At 39.6% G+C, this 26,595-nt stretch overlaps 1 protein-coding gene across 4 annotated transcripts in view; it reads right to left on the reverse strand.

The window, feature by feature from the left end:
* Nucleotides 1-24,392, reverse strand: part of LRP1B (LDL receptor related protein 1B) — a 986,195-nt gene extending 961,803 nt beyond the window's left edge. For all 4 annotated transcript variants that reach the window (XR_004592513.3, XM_034424500.3, XM_034424507.3 and 1 more), the window contains exon 1: nt 23,993-24,392. Coding sequence is in view for 3 of the 4 variants with exons in the window: in XM_034424500.3 (XP_034280391.2) it covers nt 23,993-24,083 (91 nt within the window). In the remaining variant the exon portion in view is untranslated. The remainder of the gene's footprint in view (nt 1-23,992) is intronic.
* Nucleotides 24,393-26,595: the final 2,203 nt, after the last annotated feature.

Genomic DNA, 26,595 nt, shown 5'->3' on the forward strand with positions numbered 1-26,595 from the left:
ATTCTGCACTGTGCAAGGGCAAATTAAAGTCTCCAAGACTAATGTTTATTAATATGTATTTTATAGCATTACATATTTATTAACATATATCATTTTTGGTTAATAATTATTAATGAATAATATAAACTATTAAACATATTGTGCAAATTTGTTCACAGCATGCATTCTCTGGTTCCCTAGAAGACCTGCACGAAGCAATGCCAGAGGAGATCATCTGAATAGCTGAACTGGACCTCCAGTTATGAGGCCACTGCTGTACCTCCATAGATGTTTTACTTATAATTACGTGGACCTTGTACATGTTTACTTCTCTTCTGTCATGTTTCCACCATACAATAATCAATATTTTTTAAATTGTTTAATGTTTAATACTATTAATTATTAGTAGTATTTTGTCCATTCAGTTCTGCCTGCATTGTATGTTCCAATAATAATCTCCATTCATATGCTTTCTGTATATGACACCATCGCCAATTCTGCATGACTACATACGCTGTTTGTCTACTGTGCTTTCCAGCTATTCCTGTAGCTGATTTAAACATTCAGTGGTTTGGCAATAGATCCAGATTGGCATTTGGTGCAGACTATGAACCAGAGGTGGGTTTCAGCAGGTTCTGACCAGTTCTGGAGAACTGGTAGTGGAAATTTTGAGTAGTTCAGAGAACCAGTAGTAAAAATTCTGACTGGCGTCGCCCCCATCTTCTCTCTGCCTCTCAAGTCCCAGCTGATTGGGAGGATATGGGGATTTTGCAGTAACCTTCCCCTGGAGTGGGGTGGGAATGGAGATTTTACAGTATCCTTCCCCTGCCATGCCCACTAAGCCAGGCCCACCAAGCCATGCCATGCCCACCAAGCCACACCCACAGAACCAGTAGCAATTTTTTTTGAAACCCAACACTACTATGAACCCTGTAGGATGCATGGCTTTCATGCTGGAAAGCCAAATGTCATTGATCTGTCCCAGTATAAGTGAATCCACAAGAGTCTGTTTTCTCCTTTAAGGGATCGTTTCCTCCTTATTAGCCTCCATTACTTTCCTTTACTTTCCCAGATATTTGCACACATGGATACTTTTACGTCCCCTTTCCACATTTTCTCTACAAATTCAGACCCTTTTACACACAAAACACACAAAGACACACATACACACTTGATTCGCATTATATCATTGCCTCAATGTTACAAAGAGCAGAGCAAGAAGAACATTTCTTCATAGACTCTGAATCCATTGACGCTTCGTGACCATGAGCAAGGGATGGTTCAGATTCACTGCAGCAAGGAAGCAGCATTCGTTGAAACTTTGAAGCTTTGTATCAACTGTATATATATTGTGTGTATATGTACGTATGTATGTATGTATGTATGTACCTTATGACTATCATAAAGTGTTGTACCTTATGATTCTTGATGAACGTAACTTTCTTTTATGTACTCCAAGAGCATATGCACCAAGACAAATTCCTTGTGTGTCCAATCACTCTTGGCCAATACAAAATTCTATTCTATTCTATTCTATTCTATTCTATTCTATTCTATTCTATTCTATTCTATTCTATTCTATTCTATTCTATATATTGTATATGCTTCAATTTGAAAGTTTTTCTTCTTTTATGGAATACAATCATTACGAAACTGTGAACAAATAGTGAAAAATTAAGGAGAGTATGCCAGATTCTATAGCTAATTGGAGCTGAAGATGTTGCAAGAGGAGAGAGAGGGGGGGAGGGAGAGAGGGGAGAAAGAGAGATTGGGTTAAGAATGGAAAACAATACTTTTGAAGTAAAACTTAATAGGTGGAAGGTACAATTGTTGGAAATAGTTGGAAAACAGCATTGTGAATCCCCACATTTAAGGAACAGGTGGTGGTCCACAATGGAATAAGCAGAAAATGAGGATGTGATCTATCATTATATTGGTGCTTGATGTAAAGTAATTTGAAATTACTTTAAGATATTTATGAAATTTCAGCATGGTTCTCCCATTCTTTTAAATATGTGCAGGGGGCAGGAGGGGGAGAGGGAGAGGGGGGAGAGAGAGAGAGAGAATCCTTTTCAGCCATTGAGCCTCCAGAATTGTAACTCAATAGGATCTAAAGACAAATAATGAAACTGCAGATAAGGATCACAAGAACAATATGAACAGTCTGCTTGGTATGTTATTTTGCTATATTTAAATATGGTAAAATATTTATTTACTCCATTCCTTCCTTCATTCTGTCATCAAATTGCTACACTGCCCATATAACCTAAGTCACTGTGGGCAATTTTTTAAAAATAGAATACTTAATCCCATACATTGCTTAATCCCAATAGATGTCTTATATGTCCGGTCTCAAAACTATGATGGTTGAAGGTTGAACTCTAGTGTCTACTCTCAGTAACAATTTGATGTGGACCAGTACAGTAAAGCTTAATCTTGAACAGATGGAAGAGCTGTCAGCAAGTGGTTAGGCAGACTGCAGAAGGGTAGATGGGTTTATATTTCCCTAAGGTTCTTATTCAGGAGTTGTTAATAGATCCAATCTTGTAACTGGAGATCTAAGTAGAAGCACAGATATGAAATAAGTTACCTGCAATCCTCTAGACCAGAAAGAGGCCATAGTAATTTATGTTGCAATGACCTCCAGGTTAAACTTCTGTAATATAAGTCGGTTTTGCATTTGAAGACTTCACAGAAAATTCAGTAGTTCTAATGTGCAGCTGATAGATTGCTTCAAGAAATCCACCAAAGGGAGCATCAGTCCTTAAATGAATGATATACCTGCTCCATTTGTATTGTATCACACAGAAATTGGAATTCTGGTACCTGAAAACTGGTTGTTTCTTGAACTGCCTCCACCCTACACAATCCTTGGTGTCTTAAATGTGAGGTGATAATGAAGCCCTCTTACTGTTCTATCATTTTTTTTCCCCCATGGCTGCCATTTTGATATTTTTTAACATATCCTGCCGACTCATCTACAGATGTGTCCAGCTCAGATAGTAGATAGAAAATTTCAGTTGGACTTGGTAGTCTTGTCTGAAGAGGATTAAATACCGGTCTCCTCTTATGAGAAACAGTGCTATGGGGAAGTGATAAGGATATGAGATCTCTACATTTTGACTATCCTTCCTGATCATCACTCAGACACTGACTATCTTACATGGCAATAGCGTTTCCTGGAATATGATAAAGACACCATTTCTAACCATGTAGATCCTTGTCTTTGTGAGAGCCCAACAATTCCTCATCCTGAAAGGGATTTTGGATTGAACTGGAATTCCACTTTTGTATAGAAATGGATGTAGCTAGCTTTCATTCTCACTGCAAAGATGCAATTGATAGCAGATGTGGTTTGCCAAATTTGCCAAGAAATGGCAGCGATAAGCAACATGGTTCTATAACCTTTCTTGAATCAGACATCATGTAAAGACTGAGGAGCAGTATGTACTCTATACTGCAAGTGATTAATTAAGTGCACCAGAATAATGACTCACTTAAGAAATATTTCCTTTAATAAGGAAATTATTAAATGGAATTTAATAAGCAGTTCCCACCTCCATCCCCTGTATATTCTCCTCTTTACCTCTCCATCTTTAGTAATAGCTTGTATTTCATTGTAAATTTAATGTGATTTTATATATTTAAGGTTTCATTTTAATGTTGTAAACCTCCTGGGGTTGCTTTGCAGTGAGATGAGCAGCAAATAAATTTAATAAACAAAGAAAGAAATATTTATAATATTTTTATAAAGGCCCATTGAACTAAAAGGGTTTTCACCTAAATCTATGAATGTTTGGTACTATAAAACGATTTTTAAAAGTGAGTAAACAAAAGACAAAATAGTGTGAAAAATAACATTTCCATTGATGATAGTAAGCACCAGAAATCAACATGGAAAGAGGGCCTTTCCATCTCTAATATTTGATATTATATGCATTTTACCATTATTATTACCTTATTCACTCTGTATCCAAGATATGCAGACATTACAATGAATATATTCTTGACCGAAGACAAAGTTCAATAGATATGACCATTTGGCAGTAAATGGAGTACATACCCTGAAAGAGATGCCATATTATTTCACATATGAGATTATACACTTTTACCAACGAGGAAGTCCACTGATATTTGTGAGACTTACCTTCAAATAAACTTTCCTGGATGCAGACTGATTTGCCTAGAGGTCTTTGAAGCAATTGGATGCAGAATACACTTTTGGTTATGGTTTTCCTTTAATCTGAGCCTCCAGAGTTCTCAGTTCAGGATTAATGTCATTTAACCACCAATACTTTAGCTTTCAAATAACCCAGCTGGTGGGGAGCAGATGTTCCCGAGCTTGCAAAAAAGCACATGTAGCTTGCCATTGCTAAATGGATTGCTTGCACAAAAGACCCCCAATCGCAACCATCCCATCCTAAGTAATGAAAAGAGAAGTTTAGCCAAGGTTTCTTATGTACTATTTACCAGTTAATGGATTTTATTTAAAACTAATTTGTTTTTAATAAGAAATACAGATGGTGCTTTTTGAAAAGGGGAAGGATTGCAATATGTAATAGGCATTCAAGTTATTTCTGAAAAATCTTTCATCAAGATGCCGTGAGAAGCTTGACCTTATAAATGATATAAGCTCTGAAGGATGTTTTAAAGAGTAAACATTTTAAGCAGCACTTGGAAGAAAATGTTCCCATGAATCTTGTTACTGGCTAATGAAATCCAAAAATGGCTTATTTCTGAGATGTACCTTTCTGAAAGATGCAGCTGCTTATCAGGGTTTGCAAGTACTTTTGGGACTTTATGAGATTCTTTGTGCTCCTATATCTGTCATCAGCTAATAGCAATATTTCAATGCACCTTATAAAGACTGCAAAAGAGACCTAACATAGTCTTTCACATTTGCTTGGCTATAACAGCATCCATTGGAGAAAGAATAGTCTAATTCTGTTCATCTACGTCAGACAGAAAATTCAGAATTCATCCCTCCCTCCCTCCCTCCCTCCCTCCCTCCCTCCCTTTCTTTCTTTCTTTCTTTCTTTCTTTCTTTCTTTCTTTCTTTCTTTCTCTCTCTCTCTCTCTCTTTCTCTCCCTCTTTCTCTTTCTTTCTTTCTTTCTTTCTTTCTTTCTTTCTTTCTTCTCTCTTTTCTCCAGGAGTAGCCATCATAGAGCCATCAACTTGTGAGGCAAGTTGTTGGCTCTATGCCATGCATCTCTAACATGATACCTATGAATGCCAATTAGCTCACAAAATCTTCCTTAGTATTAACTAAGCTTCTAGTTTATGTTGTTTGAGAGAGAGGGAGAGATCTTGGAAGTATTGTGGGGTAGTAGAAAGCATCCTGAAACAAAAAGCATTTTTGTATATCTTCAGATATATAAGAAAATCCCATGCTCATCACAGAAACTATTTCATGAGAATGCCCAAGATATATTCTTAAAATGACAGAAGTGTCAACTGGAGTGGGGTCCCTACAGTAGACGAAGACCACCAATAGATATCACAAGCTTAAACTTGGAAACAGAATGAAATTCAATTAAAATAAAATTCTACCATAGATGTGCACAGTAGAGGACATTACTGAGTAGGATGGATGAAAATGGAAATTCAACAGCATCTGAGTAATTACAGTACAGATTACATTAGGAAATGTCAGAGTGGTTTCTTAACTGGAATGTAACAATATTAGAGAAATGATTTTGTAATTGACACAATATCAGGGGTCAAATTATTAGGCACCTTCACATTGTACCTTTTTCAAGCACTATAACCTGAATACCAGGAACTTCTTATTTCCTATTTAAATAGGAAAAGGGGTTGTTTTAACCTCTACTTCTCTCCCTTTTTTCTTCCAATATATCATCTAAATATACAGTGGTATATTGGTACTCATCGTTAATTGGTTCCAGGAAGTGCAATGAGTCCCAAAAACAATGATTAGCAAACAATTTTTCCCCGATAGGGAATAATGTAGTGAGTGACAAGACAGCTGACACCAACAAGTTCTAATTTGTGCATTGAGTACCAAAATAATGATGAGTACCAGGGCCAAATTTCTAGCTTGTGTGTTGAGTACCAAATTTGATGAGATTCAAAGCAGCTGAGTAGCAACCAAGTACTGTAGATATCTATATCTACTCAACATTCCCAATTTACATAAGAATAATTTTATTTCCTTGACATTCTTTAGGGCACTGTTCAACAACAATTTGCAATGGTACAGTCTCTTGGAAAAATGTGTTCATCGTGATGAGAATATGAGTGAGTGAATCATGTGTCTCATTCAAGTGACATTACAATTGTTAACAGATTTAAAATGGAAAGTTCTCTTGCCGTGTTATTCAAATCTGTGGGAGGATTTTCGGGGGCATGTGGGAAGGAACACAGCTGCATTGAGTACTTGGCTTTGATTTTGTGCTTTCAAGTCAGTTTTTGACTCCTGGCAACTGACAGGACTAGTCCCCGCCATTTCCTTGGCAAGAATTTTCAGAAGTGGTTTGCCATTGCTTGCTTCATAGAGCTGAGAGAAAGTGACTGGCTCAAGGTCACCCAGCTGGCTTTGTGCCTAAGACAGGACTAGAATTCTCAGTCTCCCAGTTTCTAGCCTAGTGTCTTTAACCACTACGCCGAACTGGAACTGGCATAGTGTTTATATTTCAGTTTTCTCAGAGACTAAATAGAAAACAAAAATACAATATAAGGATTCTGACATTATATGACAATTCCAGCCTAGAGTAGTGAGGAAAGGGGGGAAAATGTAGTCGAGTTTGCTACAAATGACTATTAGTTTTGTATTTAAGTATTCTTAAGAGCCAATCAAAAAGGCAATTTGTAACTTGTATATTTGCAAAATAAAACACTTACCAAACATTCAACTTTATCCTATTAAAACTAATAGCATACACCACTGACTTCAGTGAGCCTGAATATACATGCATATGTCCCTGGTATATATTCATATAATGAATTTTTATGATTACTTTAATTAAAAATAGAAAGTTGTATATTGTTATAGTTTAAGGTTAAATGGTTGTAGATCTTTGGCCATTAATATAATTGGTTTAATAAATCTGCACACTGAGAGGAAAAAAAGCATAATCAGGTACTTCAATGGTGTGCATATTTTTTCATACTTCAAGGCTGCTCTTTTGTGTGCAATGGCAAAAGTTAAAAATGTTCATAATTAGTAGGATGTATTATAGGTTAGAGGCAGAATAGTTTTTGTAAGATTTAAAGGCATAACAACAAAAGCAGAGTATTGTACGTTATCACAGAGAACTATCATCAATCTATAGGTCGAAAGAGAAACAAAAATATTAATTGCTCAAACTGCAGGCTGAAAGAAAATAGTGTTGGTGTTGATTTGTACTAGTTTGTACAAGTTACCACAATTTGTTATACAACACAAGTGAGCAGTTTTCATGTTAATTCTACTAGTTTGCTAAATTCTGTGGTCATGAAAGAATATAGCTGAACTGAGCCACATTTGCCAAATTCAGCTGGTGCAAGACAGACAGAAATAAATGATGTTATAGATGTATAGATATTATCAATTCTAATCCAAAGAGATCTTTCCAAAAAGCTAATAAAAGGCCAATCACACAGCCTCCTTGAGCCATTCCAAGGAATCCACTAGGGTTTCCAAGACCCATACCCACTCGTGAGCATCTCACTTCCACCCACGACTAAAGCAGCTGGAGGATGGCTTAAGGTACCACCTTCTGGAAGTGGTATTTTCTTCTTTATTCCACTTCTATAAACTGCACAGAGGAATAGTAGTGCACGTGGGTACATGTTGGGGAACTGGTCTGAGATGATTTTTGTGGCAACCAACATGTGGCTCCAAATGGTTCTGCCTCTTTTGGCATGAGGGATTTAAGAAACTCAACCTTTTCAACAGTTTTTTTCTTTTAAGTGGATTGGTCAACCACTTGGCTGGCCAACATAGAATGTGTAAAGTTCTGAAATGACTAGCCTGCCCTGGGACATCTGGTGGAGGGTTGGTTTTGTTGCTTCAAACACTGTTTTCATTCCACCCCTTACACAAGCATAACTACCATTGACTCTCCCTTGTAAATCTGTAGTTTGTCTGACACAATATTCCCTTTCCAACTGGCTTTTGCCAAGAATGCTGGGTCCTTCTCCTTTAATATTCTTTGTATAGTTTACGGTTCCCAGTCCACACAGTTAGACTCCTTCCTCTAATTCTAGCTTTTCAACTGCACATGCTAACCATCTACATAAATCTGGAAAACCATTAAATAGTAGCCAAGAGATACACACCCACTCACCCAACAATTGATTGCCACCGGTTGATCCACAATTTTAAGTAATGACAATATTTTTAAAAAATACCCTTCCTCAAAGGTACCAGACAGGATAGAAAAAATGAAACAGCTGCAGAGCATTAAGTAACCAACATGTTATGCATGTCAATTAGAGGTTTTCCATCCTCTATTGCAGGATGTCTCCAAAGTTGGCAACCTTAAGATACCAGCTCCCAGAATTCCCTAGTCACTATGTCTGGCAGAGGAATTCTGGAACTTGTAATCCACAAGTCTGAAGTTCCCAAGTTTGGAGACACCTGCTCTCATGGATGTTGAGCAGGGCTGGAATTTTTTTATCAGAGGGAATCACCAAACACAGCCTTTGAAATGCTGGGCATTGAAGGTGGATGGACAGCAAGGTGGCACAGAATTTTTCTGGCTATGCTCTGAGTTAGTTCTGAGGAACCTGCAAGATTGCCATCATTTTTGAGATGTCAAAGCAAATATATAGATATGGCTACAGAACTCTTTTTTGAAATGAAGGAAGTTGTTACCTTCTTAAAATGTAATTGGTACATACTTTGGGGATATGTTTTATGAAGCGATACCTTTGTTCCAAGGACTGTTTGAATGTTTCTATAAGCACACACACACACACACACACACACACACATGCACACACAAACATACACATACACACAATCTATTTTTATTTCTCTTCACCTAGATTTTACTTCGCAAAATTATTCAAAGGAAGAGAATGTCTATTGTGTAGCAGTGCATAGAAAAGTTAAACTCTTAAGTTATCTTTGTTCATTGTAAGAAGAGAGAATGAAGCTTTTCAGCCTATGGTTAGATAAAAACTCAGTAGGGGTGAAATTATTAGATTTTACATATTTGCTTATTTCTTAAAGTTTTGTTCCGTGGGCCCTGCCCTATTCAGCTTTCCAGTCATCGGAGACCCTGCAGTGCATAGAGAAGTTATGAAGGAACCTTCTGTTGATAAGAAGAACACAACAAGAGACATTCCTGGGTGCTTTTATCTTTGCGGGGGGAGGAGGCGGGAGACACAGATGCCCTTCTTTCTGTAGTGAACCTGTAGCTCAAAACTATGCAGTGCTGTCAGAACATCAAATCTTTCCAGAGGAAGAATTATATGAAAAGATATTTAGGGGCACCATGCTGGCAATAAGAATATATTACAGTAATATGCATGCAACGGCAATAACTTTTCAAACAATATTTAAACATTAAAAGTAAATCAAATAGTTTTATGTAGTAAAGTTTTACTTGAATAAAAAGGAAAATCTCTCTCTCTCCCCCCCCCTCTTTTTCCACAAAGTGGTGTGTCTGCATATTAAATGCCTTATTTGCTCACATACTGTATATATCACCAGGCTTTCTGACTTTTGGGGAAAAAATCACTTAAATGAGAAACCTTCTTTAAAAACCCTTGCATTTCTATAAAATGTCAAGGCCAAACCAACTTATGTACATTAAATAAATTCAGAGCAGAATTTAGATGTAATCATCTAAAATCACACTAAACTGACTGATAAAGATGACACTTGCGCCTTCACTAGCTTTGCTCATACTCTTGTTTGGGTTATAAGCATTTCATAAATTGATCCAGTAAGTGGCTGGAAAAACAGGATTCCAATTTCACATCACTCAAGTATTCCCTTGTTGGTTTCATCAAATCACAACCTTGAAATTCCCCCATCTGCAAAGTGATCCATTAATTACATTTTGCAATACTGAATTTGCAATGCTGCTTCAATTTTAATCATATGCTTTATTTTTTTATGCTGTTTTCTAATACGTATTGTCAAATGTGTCATAATCTTTCATTTAGTCAATCATAAAATCAATCTTGCTGCAAATATCCTTAGAAATAAAATAGATCTTGCTGTAGTGCATCATATCAATGGGAGAATGATGTTGTGTAAGACAGTGGCCTCCAACCTTTTGGGCACCAGGGACCGGTTCCGTGGAGAGAGGTATTTTTGTGGACCGAAGGGGGTGTGGTTTCACGTGCATCGCATGGATGGGGCTTCGCTTGTTTGTGTGGCCTGGTTTCTAGCATGCCACAGACGGGTGCCAGTCCATGGACTGGGGGTTGGGAACCCCTGGTGCAAGTGATAGTGTAGATCTAGGAATGGCTGGATCATTAGGCCAAATATTGCAGTTGTCTTGGATGGCAAAAAGCTATAAGTATACAAGAACTTTTTATTTTTCCTTCTGATTTCCTTAGCAGTTGCCCATCCAGTTTGATTATATACATGGAAAGAAGAAGATGTCCTTTTCTCTTTTATCATAGGCATAACACAAAAAGTGTTAGCCCTGGCTAATTTGATCTTGTGAATGAAAAATGACCACTGAGACATTGTTATCCACCAAAATTACTTGTTAAAACGAGGAGAATCTGAACTCTCCCCATATTTTCTAAGAATAACTCCATTTGTAGGAATCTCCTACTTGCTGAGGAAAAACACCTTCAAGACTAAAAAATACTTTAAAAAAATGTTTTAATGCATGTAGCTTCCTTACAAATATATATTCAAGAGCAAGTTGTTGGTTTCCAGGTTGATAATTCTAATATATTGAGTGTTGATCATTAAAACCCAATTCTAAGCTGTTGATAATACTGAATCTGACATAACTTGTGTCATCTGGTGAATCATAAGGTATCCCAATCTAATACACATCATCCATGAGACGCATTTAGTAATAGGTGACTTATTCATAGATATAATAAAATATCCAGCCTCTGGACAAATGAAATATTATACATACAAATTCTGGAGATCAGAAAGTGGAGGGAATCAATGAGGAGACAGAGTAATTTGGATGTATACATGATACATTTTTATTTACAATGTAATATGAAATATCACTAAAAAACAAAATTGTCTTCCCAGGAGATATGTGTTGGCTTTTTATTTTTTTTAAATCCTATTAAATCATTAAAAAAAAAAGGTCAGTTACATAAACTGAAGACCTGCAGTCCAAAAATCATTAGAAGGATATTTTCTGTGTCTAAAGTTAGGTTTAAAAAATCCAATTATGTGTTTAAATCATGACCTTGTGCCTTTAGGTCCAACTATTGCTTTGCAATTTGTTATTCATATCAGTTTCTTTACCTCTGAGCACCATCTACTGAGAAACATCTAAGTAAATGCATCTGCTACTGCATTCTGCTCTGTGTTGTTGCTTCAGCGCCTGAGAAAAAGACTGCTTTTAATTATGTCTCCCAAAATAGTGCTAATAGCCTCATCCACAGTACAAAATTCATCAGATAATTCGCCAAGCAAATTTAGGGACAAAGATAAGGTTAGGGATGATAGAAATAGTGATAGTGATATAGAAATAGACATGAGAGAATGAGAGAGAGAGAGAGAGATGATACAGATAGAGATGGAGATGATAGAGATGGAGATGGAGGTAGAAATAGAGATAGAGATAGAGATTATAAAGGAAGAAGTAGAGGCAGAAATACAGGTAGAAGCCAGGGGTGGGATTCTACCGGTTCGCTAAGCGTGTGCCAGACACACACTGTGCATGCGTGTGCAGTTTGGAGAAAACTCACCTTCCGCATTGCTACCGGCAAGGAAAACAGCTGAGGTGTGGCAATCCACTCTGCTGTGCCAATCAGCTGGGCTTCAAAAACAAAAATATAGGTGAGTATAACGCAGGGCAGGCGGGCAGGCCCACTTCAAAATCAGAGTGAAACAGTTCGCTCACAGCTGATAGTCAGAGCTAATGGTTCGCCCGAACCAGTCCGAACCGGTAGAAACCCACCACTGGAAGAGATGGTGATGATAAAAGTAGAGGTGAAATGGAGATGATTAATAGAGATAATAGAAAAAGGGTGTGTGGGGGGGTGTTAATATATTACTAGCAGAGTTAGTAAGAATTACAGAAGTGTGTGTGTGTTTGTGTTGAACTGAAAAAAGATCTCTTTGCTAACCCTATATAGATACCAATTTATTTAACAGCTTTTGTAGAAGTAATTAGCCCTAGGAATTTCCCATCCCATCAACAGGATTAGCTGTATATTGTTCTTCTTTGCCCAAAATGTCCACACATGCAATCTATGAATTCCTCTACATAAAGCATGCCCTCAATCAATATTAATATTAGATTAACATGAAGATAAAGCAACTTGCTACCTTTAGTGCTTCATATGTTGGCTGAGTACCTTTTGGGGAATCCTCAGAGAGGACTTGGGTTGTGATTGCTGGAAACTAGGAGTAGTTTCCCATTTGTATGGGAAAAACATAAAAACTGTAATGTTAGCCCCAAAATAAACAGATCTCATTGTTTAAAAAGAGAGAGAGAGAAGCAGAGGAAAAAAAGATAAGGGAAAAAACCAATTTGCTTGAAAAAAAAAACCCTATCCAGGTATGATGTTACCACATTCATTTTGTAGTCCTCATCACTACCACTCTATCCAAATATTCTATCTGGTGTTTCACTACTAAACGGATTCCTATTTTGAGTTTAGCATGTCAACTGGATTGAAAGCTTAGCTTTTTCTCCTCTTTATAAATCAGGATCAGGATGATAAGCCAAAGCTTGTTCCTGATTTATGAATCCCAGCTCATAAAAGGCAGCGCAAATCTGGATTTAAATGGCAGATCTAACTAATCATCTTTGATTTGTTTGTTCTTAACATTAGTAAGTAGAATCAAATGATAGGGAACGGGCAACATGCACCAAGCCACTGTAGTTGGCTTGTTCACAAGACCTTTCTGTGTGGGAATTTGTGCCACTTCAGAAACCCACGTGACACATGCCAAAGGCACAACATTTTTGACACTTGGTTATTTCTTCCTCTGCTTTCTTTATACAAGAAACCCTAAATATTAGCCATAATGTAGGGGAGTGAACAGTGTCTGTGAAATCTGAATATCAGTTTGAAGATTTACATCAATGCTATCTAATATACTTTGAAACTTAATCCATGATCAGGATGGGAGCTTGTCCAAATCAGCTTAGATCTGAAATCTTCTTAGGTGGGAGGACTTATTATACTGAGGTTTTAATATAACTATATCCTCTGAAGAGTAAGCACTCTTCCATTGTATGGCAACTTGAATCAAAATCACTTTATCCGAGCTTGCTCAAATATAAAGAACCAGGGATTTTGTATATGTATGAGGGAGCATAGAATAGGTCACCAGACTCATCCATGGAAATCCTCTGAAAGTTATGGCCAGACATAAATGCTCACACAAGGCAGGCACTCAGCAGGAACCGAAGAGATGGAGAAGTCTTCATAAAAATAACAGTGTGAGTAGAATGCATTCTCTTTTAATTCTCTATTCCTAACTCTACAATTTAGCATACATTTGTTTCAGGGTATAAGAATGTACTACGGTTCAACAGTGGCACTGTGCAATTCAGGATACCAGGTGTATTTGAAATACCACTGGGTATTTTGAAAAGTATGCTCATCTAGGCAAAGTTGTCTCTTGTAAAAATAATTGAATAATGACCTTCAAAGGATGGAGCAGAAATGTAGAGGGGAAAAGAATAATGAGATCACAGTCTGCTACCTCGATGCCAGCATTCACACAGTGTTGCATTTAAATTCTTCTATACTTAAAGACAGACAAGTTGTAGCCTGTAAGCTTGTCTACCTCATGTGGTCCCCAAGCTCATATTTGTGGTTCCCATAGCCTCACACCTAAAGCTCATATTCAGTGGCCAGCTGCCAACAGTGATGCATTTTCCCGCAGCATGACTGTGAAGTGAAATAAGAAATAAACCCTTCGCTAAGCTCCAATATGTTCAGCCTACATATTTTACTTTAAATGTAAAAAAAAAAAATGGAAGGGGGAGTGATATGCGCTATCCACACTGGCTATGTTTTTGTATCACCAGTATGATTCCTGCAGGCCTAGCCATCGCTCCTGTAGTAAGAAAAAGAGCTCTCTTAACTTGAAGAGGATGGCTCCCTCTTCTTCAATAGTGGTCTGGTCAATACTTCTCTGTTGTCCCCCAGGCTGGTAGTTCCCTGATAATAAAATATGGGATGAGGGAAACAATCTCATTACATTTGGGGAAGGTTGTCATCTCGTTTCTTTGGCTGAGCAGAAGCTTGAGAATGTTCTAGTTGTCCACCCCTGTATCCATCAAAACTAGAACCTATAAAAGTCAGAATCCCAAGAGATTGTGCAAACAACAGAACACAATCGGATGCAACCAGAGATGGGATTCACTTACCTTCCCTACCAGTTCGCAAATGTGAGCGCACACGCCACCTCTGCGCATGTGCATGGCCTTCTGTGCATGCACAGTAGTCATGCATTACGTCCGGGTGGGTGGGTGGAACCTCCTGCAGTCACCCCTACTGGTTCCCGTAATCTGGACGGAACCGGCTGAATACCACCAGTAGATGCAACCATTTGAGGCCATCTACAACAGAGTGAAATGGTCTCCTTTAGGTCATATCCAGAGGGAGGGTTAAAGATAAGAAGGCGGGGGAGGGGGGGTCTGACCATTTTTTTTCAAGTGTGGGGTGTAGCTGAGCAGAGATGTAAGTCATCTGGATTCTTTCATCAGGCCAACGAAGGTGACCCATTTACAGCGAACTACATCATATTCAAAACAATTGTTAAAGGTTGAATGTTACAGCAGGGGTCAGCATCAGAAATGTTAGGCAGAGTTAGGCCTGATTAACATTTGCAGGCATAATACTGAAGCTGAAAAACCATTTCAGGAGGAGACAATAGGAATCCACTTCCATACTGTTGTCAGAGGCCTACCCAGATGTCCATACGCTTAAGAGGAGTCAAGCTCAACTCACAGGGCAGATTCCTTTTTTATATAGTCCAAATATGGTGTATCTTATATAAGTTTTGTGGGCTGCTTCATGAGCCCCCAATGTTCTTTGTTGATCAAAGCCCTTTCAAAGGATAACTAATTCCACTCGCTCACAGAGGACCTTGAAATGAAACAAGGAAAGGGATGCAAGTTTTAAATTTCTTTGGAAAACTGCATGCATTATGAACATTGCCATTTGAGATTAAAAACAGAATGTGTAATTAAGGCTCCTAATGTGCTCTGCACATTCCATCAGTAAGTAGTCCCTGTAATTATAAGAACACTCAGATGTGTTAGTATTAAGTCTATTCAAATTTATATCTTCTGGCTGAACTGTTCATTTAAGGTGTTTCCGAGGTATTCTAATTATGTAAGAAATGGAATGTGGGAGAGAATTATTTGTCCTCTACATATTACATTTGTCAATTGATTTATGTATGATGGTTAACAGCTTCATTGAAGTTTGCCAGATAAGCCACAATTGACGGTTTGCTGCTCCCTGCTACGATAGCTTATAAACTACACTATCTGAATTCCCGCTGCAACCTAAGCAAGCCAAAACCAGACAAATCACAAAGTGACTCAACATGATATATGAATCCACTATGCGGGCTGACACCTCGTTAGGATTCTGCATATGTGCTGCTTGTTTTCAATCGTGTTTCCAAACTGCCTTATTTCCTATATGGTATCATCCCCCTTAAAAGCAAATCTTCTCCAGCCTGCTAAGCTCTAAGTGGACGGATCTGACTTCAGTAACCTCCAGAGCCTGTGCTAGAGATTTTGAAATGTGAAATCTCATCCCCCTGAAAGACAGATGGACAGCCTTACGTCTCATCCTCCTCTCAAGATTGAGGACTGTCACAACTCATTTAACTTAATAGTGGGCAAGGCAATCCTGGCAGTGTCCCATTCTATAGCCAGCTCTAAAAAGTGAAGGAGAAGCAGAAATGCAGAGATGTCGATATGGGTTACATATTAAATGCATCATATTTAATTGTCTAAAGTGTTAAGGAATATTCAAGAGTAAATATGCACAGCGTTCCATGGTGAATATATTAATTCAGCAACAAATCTGCGTTCATAGAAGTTTACTAGTCCCTAGTGAGAGTGTTTAACACCAAACTATTTTAAAAATGCAATTGCTCAAAACGGGGTGAAGTGTGAATTTAGATTCATACAAAATCATTTGAAATCCACACAGTGCATATGTCTGTCATTTGTCAACCGAAATGCTGAGTCTTTTCTCAATTCTGTAATGCTATCCTTCCCACCCACCCCTTAAGTATATTCTCTATGACAGCCAGTTTGGTGTAGTGGTTTAAGGCGCTAGGCTGGAAACCAGGCGACTATGAGTTCTAGTCGCTTCCTCAGTACAAAGCCAGTCACTTCCCTTCAGCTCTAGAAATGAAGCAGTGGCAAAGCGCTTCTGACAATCTCGCCAGAAAACTGCAGGAACTTGTCCAAGCAATTACCTGTGATCAGGAGTGACTTGAATGCACAATAAAATGGAATAAAATTCAGTGTATTTCCTTAAGTACGCAGACACATGTTTGGTAACCCAGATTCTTTGAACTTTGTGGAGAGCTTTTTGATATTCTTCATTTCTCAAAAGGTTCTTTGATTCCAACCTCCCTGTTCTCATTTTGCTAAGTGTTTACTTGACCAGTTTTGATTTCTGGACTCTCGGACTGAGAGATGTAAAACAGAATGCAGGTAATACTGTATGAGCAAGAAAAAAAGTCAGCTGGTCTATATTGCTGTATTTGCCCCCTTCCCAATCTTTCTACTTTTCTTGGCGCATGTAGGCATTTTCAGTTGTGATGCAATAAGCAGGAAGTTGAACTTTGGAAAGATCTTAGTGACTTAGTTCCTCTTCCATAGTTTTCCAACCATTACGGTGCAGATTTATCAGTAAAAAGGACAAAGATTTGGTGAAACCAAAAGATGTTAGTGGAAAATCGCACAACCCTTGAATGATCCCACTTTAAATCTACCTAGATATCGTTCACTGGGGGATAGTCTTTTAGTCAAACATGTACACAACACTGCTGTACAGGTAGTCCTCAACTTACGACCAAAATTCAGTCCCAGATTTCCATCGTTAAGCATGACAGCAGTTAAGTGAGTTTTGCCCCATTTTACAACCTTTCTTGCCATGGTTGTTAAATGAAGGACTGCAGTTGTTAAATTAACTAAGCCCGTTGTTAAGTGAAACTGGCTTCCCCATTGACTTTGCTTGTCAGAGGATTGCAGAGGGCGATCACATGAGCCCGAGACACTGCAACGGTCATAAATACATGCCAGTTGCCAAGCATCTGAATTCTGATCACGGATGCTGCAATGGTTGTTAAGTGTGAAAAGTGGTCACAGGTCACTTTTTTCAATGTAACTTTGAACGGTCACTAAGCGAACTGTTGTAAGTCGAGGCTGACCTGTAAACAGAATCAGAGAACAACCATGTGCTCCATCTTGATTGCTTTTGAAGGACGATGGGTAGGATAAATATTTATTATTAATTGTATACAACACTGAGATACTCATGTGATCTGCCAGTATAAAGCCCTTCTCCCATGCTTTTCTCCCACGATGCATCCATGGACGACAATCAATGGGGGGGAAATATGAGATTTGGCATTAGTTCTAGAATGTTTAACTTGAAACTGAAAAAGAAAATAGGCGTCTTTAATAGAGGAAAATCTGCTCCCCATATATATTTTTGTAATGAATCAAAGCTGTAATATTACCGTGTCCTTCCACGTCTTTCCTTTGTAAATCTTCTTGCGTGTATTTAGAATATATGTTAATGAAGGAATGGGGAGATTTGCAAAGATGAGGGTGAAAAACTCTCTCCTGAAATCCTAGAAGAGCTTTATTTGAACTTCCCATTTTACAACCGCTGAGAATGCTTTTTATCAGATCGACAAGGAGGAGTTTCATGTGAAACAGCACAGTAGAGCTAAGGTATTTTTTTTCCCTTAAATGTTCTGCTTCTAATTCTAAAGTATTAATAATGAGATTAAAGCAAAGCCTAAAAACATACTCAGTAAGACCCTTTGGAAGCCAAAGAGAGATATGACCAAAAAAAAAAAAAGTTCTAAAATAAGGATTAAAAGAAAAATAGTTCAGTTATTAAATCTTTAGTTCATCCGTGCAAAGTAATTTCTTTTCAGTTCACATCCACTGTCTGATAAACAGATCCTTTCTGTTTTAAGTTGCTCCAGCTTCTACTTACATATAGTTAGCAGATAAAACGAGCAGTCCTTTTCAGATGTAAGTCTTCAAAAGTGACATATGGTTGGCCATTGGATACAGGAGGGGGGGAAAAATTCCCGTAGTTTTTATTCACGGCATCTTCCTTAGGTAAAATCAAACTACTTTTGTATGAAACCTTTGTTAAGTCAACAATATATGAAAGAGCTTATACAGCAAGGACATCTTGCCGGTGTAACATCTGTCTGATCCACCACACAGTGTGCTTTCATGTCTGACAATGTAATACTTCTCATAAATACCAATATGCTCTTTGCAAGGTTGATGTCGGCTGTGAACTTTGTTGGTTAAAAAATACACAACCACAAACAGGTCTCTGTCGGAAAAAACAAGCAAGTCACTGTCTTTTAGCATCTCTAACCAGAAAGAATCTTTTTAGATTTCTCAGTAGAGATCAATCTGATTTGGGTTTAAAACAGACTTCACTGTGTATGCATTTTGTAAATATTGTACGCACGATGGGAGGATCCTGGAATCTGTAATAAGATTACATGTAAGGAGGCTTTAGAAAATCTGAAGCTACACCAGGCTTCATTCTCCGCTTACCGGAGGCAAGTATGACCCTTGGTTTGGCCCATTAAGCTTTGAAGTGCTGAAGTTTCTTTCATTGCAATTGAAATTGTACCCAAAATACAGAAAACTTTAAAATTACATAAGTAGCTTAGCAATGCACAAACTGCCAATTTGCAGCTTCTAATTTCTAAGCATATTCCATGACATCACCCACCCATAACTGGCTGGGTTTGGATCTCAAAGTGCCATTCCGAAATATAATCGCTAAAGGAAAGTTGGCATCTCTCAGCTATTGGTATTCCAAAATGACCTTCCGCAAATATTTTGAGAAAAGCCTTGTTATAAAAATTCTACTTTGTAAAAATAATATTTGCTTGAATGTAATGTAGAGAAGAGAGAAGAGAGAAGAGAGAAGAGAGAAGAGAAGAGAAGAGAAGAGAAGAGAAGAGAAGAGAAGAGAAGAGAAGAGAATTTTATTGGCCAAGTGTGATTGGACACCCAAGGAATTTATCTTGGTGCATACGCTCTTATTATGTCATCTATGCTACTTTGTACCCATGTACAAATGGGAACATGTTGTCATTTGGAAAAAAAGACACCATCCTGAAGTTCAAGCAATTCCTCCTGAAAGTTAGTTTTAGTATTATCCTGGGGGTTCTAACACCAATACCTATCTCTATCAAGATAATTCCCTTGGCATTTTACAAAATGTTGCTTTCCATAAGAAATCATGTCAAGAAAATAAATTGTGCATCCAACATTACAAAAATAACGTTCTGGTAGGGTAGATGTTTTCCTCATCCTCTTTCCCATGTTACCAATCTTCTCATTCATCTTTCACCAAATTTTTCCATTATGACTTACAAGACATTCTCAAATGCAACCTGCAACCTGCAATTGTATTTTTGTAAAGGGATGCTGCAACCTTTGACAGAAAACTAGCATTAAACTGTAATTTAGAAGGTTTTTTTTTTAATCCCTTTAGTGATATGGCCCCAATTTCATTTGATGGAAAAATGTCTCTTCCTAAGGGTTCCTGTGTTCTGATACATTTCTTTAAAGTTTGGAATAGCCAACACATTTAAACATAACCTCCAGGTCTTTCCAAAAAATTTCATTGAGCTTCTCTCTGATCTGACATGCCATAGCGGTACGATGAGAATGTTGGCGCTAGGTGAATAAGATTTGGTGAGTATAACATAAAGGACGTTGCATTTTCACAGTGGATTGATTCAAATTTAAATTGACATAGTATTTTTATCCCATAATCCTAGAGGATGGTTACAAGGCATGGAACTGAGCAAAAAAAAAGCACACCAAACCAAATCAGAAAGCATTCTCTTGACTTTCTAAATAAACTGGTACCTGTCAATCTCCATACCAAGTGGAGACAGCCACCTTGGTTTCTAGGGATCATTGTGAATATCATTTCTATAGCAAATGTAATGGTAATTGCAAGAGTTCAGTTTCGACCAAAGTTTGTAAAGTTCTAGAATACATGCTGGAAAGAATAATACATTGAAGAGCCCAAATTGGCTCAGGACGAAGTATCTAAGGAAGAAATTTCATACACAGATAATGAAGAAGCCAGGATTTTCAAGGACTTACCTCACAGTCCTTCCTTTATCTTCTTTCAAACACTTCTCAACTCAAATCTTTCCCAAGGCTAAAGCATTATTTTTTATTTTTTGAGACTCTGCCAAGCAATGATTTTTGTTCTTGTCACTCGTAGTGTGCAACATCTATTTAATTTTTTATAACCAGCTGGGAAATTGATCTAACAGGTTCAGTAGTTCAATTACAGGAGAAACAAGGGCCCCGAACAGCATATCTAAAGCCATTTGTATTTCTTCAAATTAGTTTTAAACAGACAGCAAACACTTTGGTATTAAGCTTGTAGAGAGCAAAAAAGAGAGAGATAGAAAGTTTCCCCGGTGTGAGTGTAATTTCCCATATAACTGTGTTCAATAAAAATCTAGATTTCCCCCCCTCTTTTCAGCTGTATAGATCATAATATTTATTGCATTCTTGGTTTGCGGTCTGCACACCTTGAACAACTATCTGAGTTTGTGCTTTGTTTCACATTTAATCTGAAACAAGGTATACTATTTGAGCTGGGAAAATCACTAACCTTTCTGAATTTAGTACCAATTAAGAGGAAAGTAAGTACATATCTTACTTTGATGTGTGTTTCGAGCTACAATACATAAACAAAGGAACAAATAAATAAATCTAACTCATTCCTCTTTAATAAATTAGATAATTAGATAATAAATTTTAGGCACATAACACAAAACACAGAAAAATAGCCTTCGTTTAAACCATGTACCTTTCTTCAGTGAGCAATAAAACAATCAATGTCAGGAATTAGTGTGATTCACAAACTAGGAACTAGGCAATATGCTGATATCCTGCCCACAGTTTTAATCCTCCATTTACTGGAATTTTTAAGTGATTTGTGTCTCAGATTTGGAAGATAGTAGGACATGATCCAAAAGTAGGACATCTCACTGGAATTTGAGCATATTTACATGGAAATACATGCTGTCTTTTTAGAAGTGGTGTTTTATGCAGGAATATCTACATGAGCCCATGTGGTGGACTTCTTTCACAGTAGCTGTCACTTTTGAACGCAACATAATGAGCAGACATGCAACATGTGGGAATTCTGGTGTGCGAAATGCAGGGATACACACACCATGCTGCAACAGGGATATTTTTCTCATATATTTTTGCCTGTTTGTCAGATATCAAGCAGGGGGAGAGAGGGAGCGAGAGAGGCTGTTATCCAGCTGAAAACTGCTTTGTTGATCAGGTAATAAAATTCAAACAGACCTGCCCAACATCCCTTTGCTGCCATTTTAATGAAACTTAGTTCCAAACAATTTCCCAGAATGTCCCGTTGGAATCAATGGAAGTTATTCTCTTAAATATGCAACCAACAGAAATGGCTGTATGTTTAGGAAACTAGTAAAAGGCAGCCAAAGATTATAATCGGATGTCTACTTACCAGGGACCAAGCCCATTGAACTTAATGGAAGTTGCTTTTGAGCAGACATCTAGATGTTTATATTGACAATATCATAAAGTCTGGATTCTAGGGGCCTTTTTCAAAAAAAAGAAAAAGAAAGAAAGAAAGAAAGAAAGAAAGAAAGAAAGAAAGAAAGAAAGAAAGAAAGAAAGAAAGAAAATAAAAGCTTGTGGTTTTTTTAATGTTGCTGGGATATTTTAATGTAGCCTTGCCAGAAGACCCAACTGTTTAAATGAATATCAATAGATAAGAGTGAGATAAAAAGAAAAGCCGAAGAAAGCATATTTTAGAAGATCTTTTCAAAGCAGTGAAGAGTCAATGGCTGCAAAATTATACTGCCGGAGAACATGCACCCTCACTATAAGAATTTCACATGTGTATCAGTGCCAATAATATTAGGGAGATACATTGACTGCACCATTCCTGCGTATTATTTGTTGCCCAATAATAAATCTATAACCTTATATCAATGCAGGACCGCTGTCAGATGATGGAGGAGCCTAGCCTGTTTACCTAGCATTGCTCCAACAGCACAATTCTGTATCATTCTCCAGACTTCAGTGGCTTCCTGCAGCCAGAAGTGCATCTAGAGATAATTTGCCCCATCATCTTGGTAGCACTATAGCTCATTCTAATCAGAGCTTTCCAGAAGACTCAAGTTTTCCTAGCATAGCTTGTTCTGTTTAATCACCGAAGTGTGGGAATTATAATTAAATTCTTTGCATTTTCTTGGGGGGGGGCACCAACCAGGATGTGACTACAGTTTAGAGATTGTAACCATCATGTTCCACAATAAATATTCTTTAAAGGGTCACACCCGATCTTGGATTCGGGTTGGGGGTTTTTTTGGGGGGGGGGGTTAAAAACTGAACCCAAATAAATTCCCCCCAAAGCAAATCTGAATGCCAGACACATTCAAGTCTGCTTAGGTTACGGTTTTTACCCAGGGGATAAGTCTTATCCAAGCCATGAAGGATGACTTTTGGGAAGACAGCCATAGGATTGCGCTTTCATCTAAACGCATCTTTACTACAGAGTAAACCCCACAGAGGACAACAAGACTTACTTCCAAGTAAGCATGGGTGGAATCTAAACCTAAAACAACCCACCCAGAAGAGATTCCACCTCAAGAGAAGTCCCGTTGGAGGATTGCAATTCGAAACCGTCTTGAAGTGGAAGTAAATTTCACAGTAATCCCCGGGGATTACTCCATTCTTTTAGGATCCTCTCTTATGTTTAGGATAACAGATTGTTTATCGCCAACAGATGGTGGTTTAAGTCCCGCCGCATTCATTTACCAAGGAAGCCCGTTGAAGGACCGAGATTGGGGGTGGGTGGGAATCGTGTACGGTTCCTATCTAAAGCCTCGCTTGGCTTCAGCCCGGTTCTGGAAAAGCTTGGTCAGCCTAGCCAAGCGAGGAGAAGCGAGCGAAGTTTGTAGCCCAAGGCCACTTTCGCAGCACAGAGTGGCGCGCTCGGGTCCTCTACCTCTCCTCGCCCCACAAAAAAAAGCAAAACAAAACTCTGGAAGCGAGGTAAGGAAGAAGGCAAACCAGACCTTAGGGGAATGGCAGTTCCCTTCATACTATTTGGGGGGGGGTTGTTGATGTGTGTGTGTGTGGGGGGGGAAGAAGACAAGAGGAAGGGGGAAAAGTTGCAGGTTTTCAAAAGCTCGAGCTTGGGAAGGGAGCCGAGCCCCGCGGTTGAAAAGCCAAGATAGCCACCTTCTGCAGAGGCACAGCGAAGCCGGCACCGCTGCTTTGGCAAGAGGACCAGATTTCGCTCGCTCGACGGGGCAGGCAGGATCGGACTTCTTCCCCCACCCGATCCCAGCCCAACGGAGGTTCTTCGAACCCCGGCGAAGCGAAGGCAAGCGCTTCTCCGCGACAGGCGGGCTTGCAAGAGTTAGCCCTAAGTTTGAGACCTAGCCAAAAATAATAATAATAATAATAATAATAATAATAATAATAATAATAATAATAATAATAATAATAATAATAATAATAATAATTTAATAAAAAAAAAGGTGGGGGGGAAACGCGGAGCGCGTTGGAACCGGAACAGAGAAGCCGAACCCTCCGAGCCAGACGCCTGACTTACCTGGCTCGGCTCCCACCGCCAGGATCGGAGCGATCGGAAATAATCCCGAAAGGAAGGCGAAGCGGCAGGCGAAAAGGAGAAACGCGGGCATGGCTGGAGCGCTCGGCCACTTGGTGTCCGCTGGAAGCGCCGGAGCGGGGGCGGGGGGGGCGGCTCGGCGGCGCCCTCCGGGAAGTCGCGCAGAAGCGAGCACCTTTGCGGGACAGCGGCGCGGTTGGCAAATCTGCCCCTGGAAAAAAATCTGCTCGGGGAGCCTCAGCCCCCCGCTCCCGTCCACCGCCTCCCCCCCCCCGTTCCGTCCGTCCGTCCGTCCGTTGGCCGCCTCGCTTGCTTTCAGCCGGCTGCCGAGGTGGGCTGTGAGCGGGAGCAGCTGGTGTGCCTCGACTCCGCGATGCAGAGCGCGTCTGATCTTACATCACGCAAAGAGGGGCAGTCAGGAAGAGCGGCGGCGAGCGATGCCAGAGGAGGCGAATTTTACTGATTAATCGCGGGAGCTGCTGCTGCTGCTGCTGCTGCCACCGTCCGTTTCACCCACGCACCCGATCCCCCCGCCCCCGCCCCCGCTTGTGTGTCCCCCATAAATCATAGCTATTACTTGGGAAGAGGCGGCACCAGAAAACCCGAGAAATCGCCGAGTAACCACCCAGGAGGAGAGAAAAGAAGACAGGGCTTACACGGGAAAGGACGTCAACCCTCCCATCTCCCTTCCATCCAACTCTAGACCCCGGAATGAGCCACCCCGGGTCCCGGTCCTATTTTTGGGGGGAAGGGAGGAGACGGGGGGGGGAGCCTATGGAGTCACCCCGGTAATTCTAGAAGTAAGCCCAAGTGGCTTGCTGGCCAGAAGGTGGAGAGGACAACCAAGAGAGAGCCAAGTCAGCCCCCCATGAGGGGACGGAGGGCATCTCGAACGGAGAGGTTTTTTCAAGGGAAGGGTCCTTTGAACTGCAAACCGTCAGGGAGGTTTGGGTCAAATTGAATGAGTCGGCAAAATCCGGTCCTTTGCAGACCTGGAAACTTCAGATGCCTTTGGAGAGTGGCAGCTGCCTCTTGAGGGAGGACCTTCTGGCCAGAGGATTTTGCTCTTTTGGGATTCATCTGAGAACAGCGATGCAGGGAAGCACAAGGGTGGAATTGAGGCAAAACCAGGAGGGCCCAACCTATCTGTGAACTAGGGTTACCTCCCTGGGTAAACCAGCTGGCTTGATAGAAAGTTAGACAGAAAAAAAGAATACACTTTTCACCAAAGAACTGTATGGCATATACAGTTCATTATACAATCTCATTATATAATGGTTATATTTTTTGCCTTTGGCTTGCTTCTTGGCTTGATGCTTCAGTAAAGTCATGGAGAAGACCCGGTTTGATGCAGTGGGTTGGCTGAAAAAGTTCTAGATTTGGGATTGGAGTGAGCGATTAGAGGTGCAGCAAGTGGCCATTTTGGATTGACCTTGCGCTATCCTTTGCTAATGGTTGGATAGGGGCGGTAAGTGTGGTTGGATGCCTAGGCCACATGGCAGCATTCCAGGGTCTAAAAGCCGGAAGAGCTGGAGATAGCAATGAGTTGTAAGGGGTGTGGGTGGATCGCTTGGCCAGGAAGGAGAGGGAAGGGAATGGGGTATGGCTGGAATTGGATGAGAACAGGCAATGCCATCAGGATGGGTGATAAGGGGACTACCAGGATAGGTTGCTCAAAGGGAAGGCAATGTCAGTGGTTGAAGGTGATTGATCCCATCTTCCAACTCTTAGTGTCAATCTTCAATACTAGTTTATGGTTACTCAAGCCTTGGTCATGTTGCAGGTGGATTATTGCAATGTGGTCTAGCTGAGGCTGCACTTGAAGATCACTTGGAAATAATAGCTAACCCAGAAGGTGGGCGGGTGAGCAGCAATGGGTACACTTTGGTGTGCTCGTGTAACATCCTTGCTTCACAAGCTACTAGGAAGCTTCTCAGTGCAATTCAAGATGGATTTATGAAGCCCTGCATCAGTTTCTACATTAAGATGACTCTGATTACTTGACCTTCCAGCAAATGCAGATGCAACAACAGATGCAACACTAGTAAGTTAGGAGGCCAGCTAGAAGAGAAAGGGGCTTCTCCTCACTTAAAAAATCTCAACTACCTACCAAGGTTTTTTTTCCCCAGTTCCTTGGTGGGGTTTGACTGTCAATACTGTGACAAGATGCCCAAGTCATTAGTGCCTCGCTGTATATGTTCTTTGATTTTCCACCCCAGGAAAATCATTATGGTTGCCTCCTATGTTTACAGGTGAGGAGATAGGAGAGTCAGGACCCATTAATCACAATCTATTTCTTTGTCTGCCCATTTAACTGTTTGAATTTTGAGGCTATAAGATGCATCCTAGATGCAATTTAGAAGAGGACTGGACTAGGACCAATAGGGTCAGAAGAAGAATGAGGTCAGAACAAGATTGGCATCCCCAGTTTATGGCCAGTCAATGAGCACACTTGAATAAATGCCATGTATGAATGTGTATGTCTTCCAATCCACCGTGTGTCGTCATGTATCCTTCTTCACAATCAAAAGTTGGTTTCCCCCTTGTCATTGATCTTTTATAGAGTTTTCTATTTAAGTTAGCTA

Source organism: Pantherophis guttatus, chromosome 1, assembly GCF_059756535.1.
Source record: "Pantherophis guttatus breed Tessera chromosome 1, ASM5975653v1, whole genome shotgun sequence".
NCBI lineage: Eukaryota > Metazoa > Chordata > Lepidosauria > Squamata > Colubridae > Pantherophis > Pantherophis guttatus.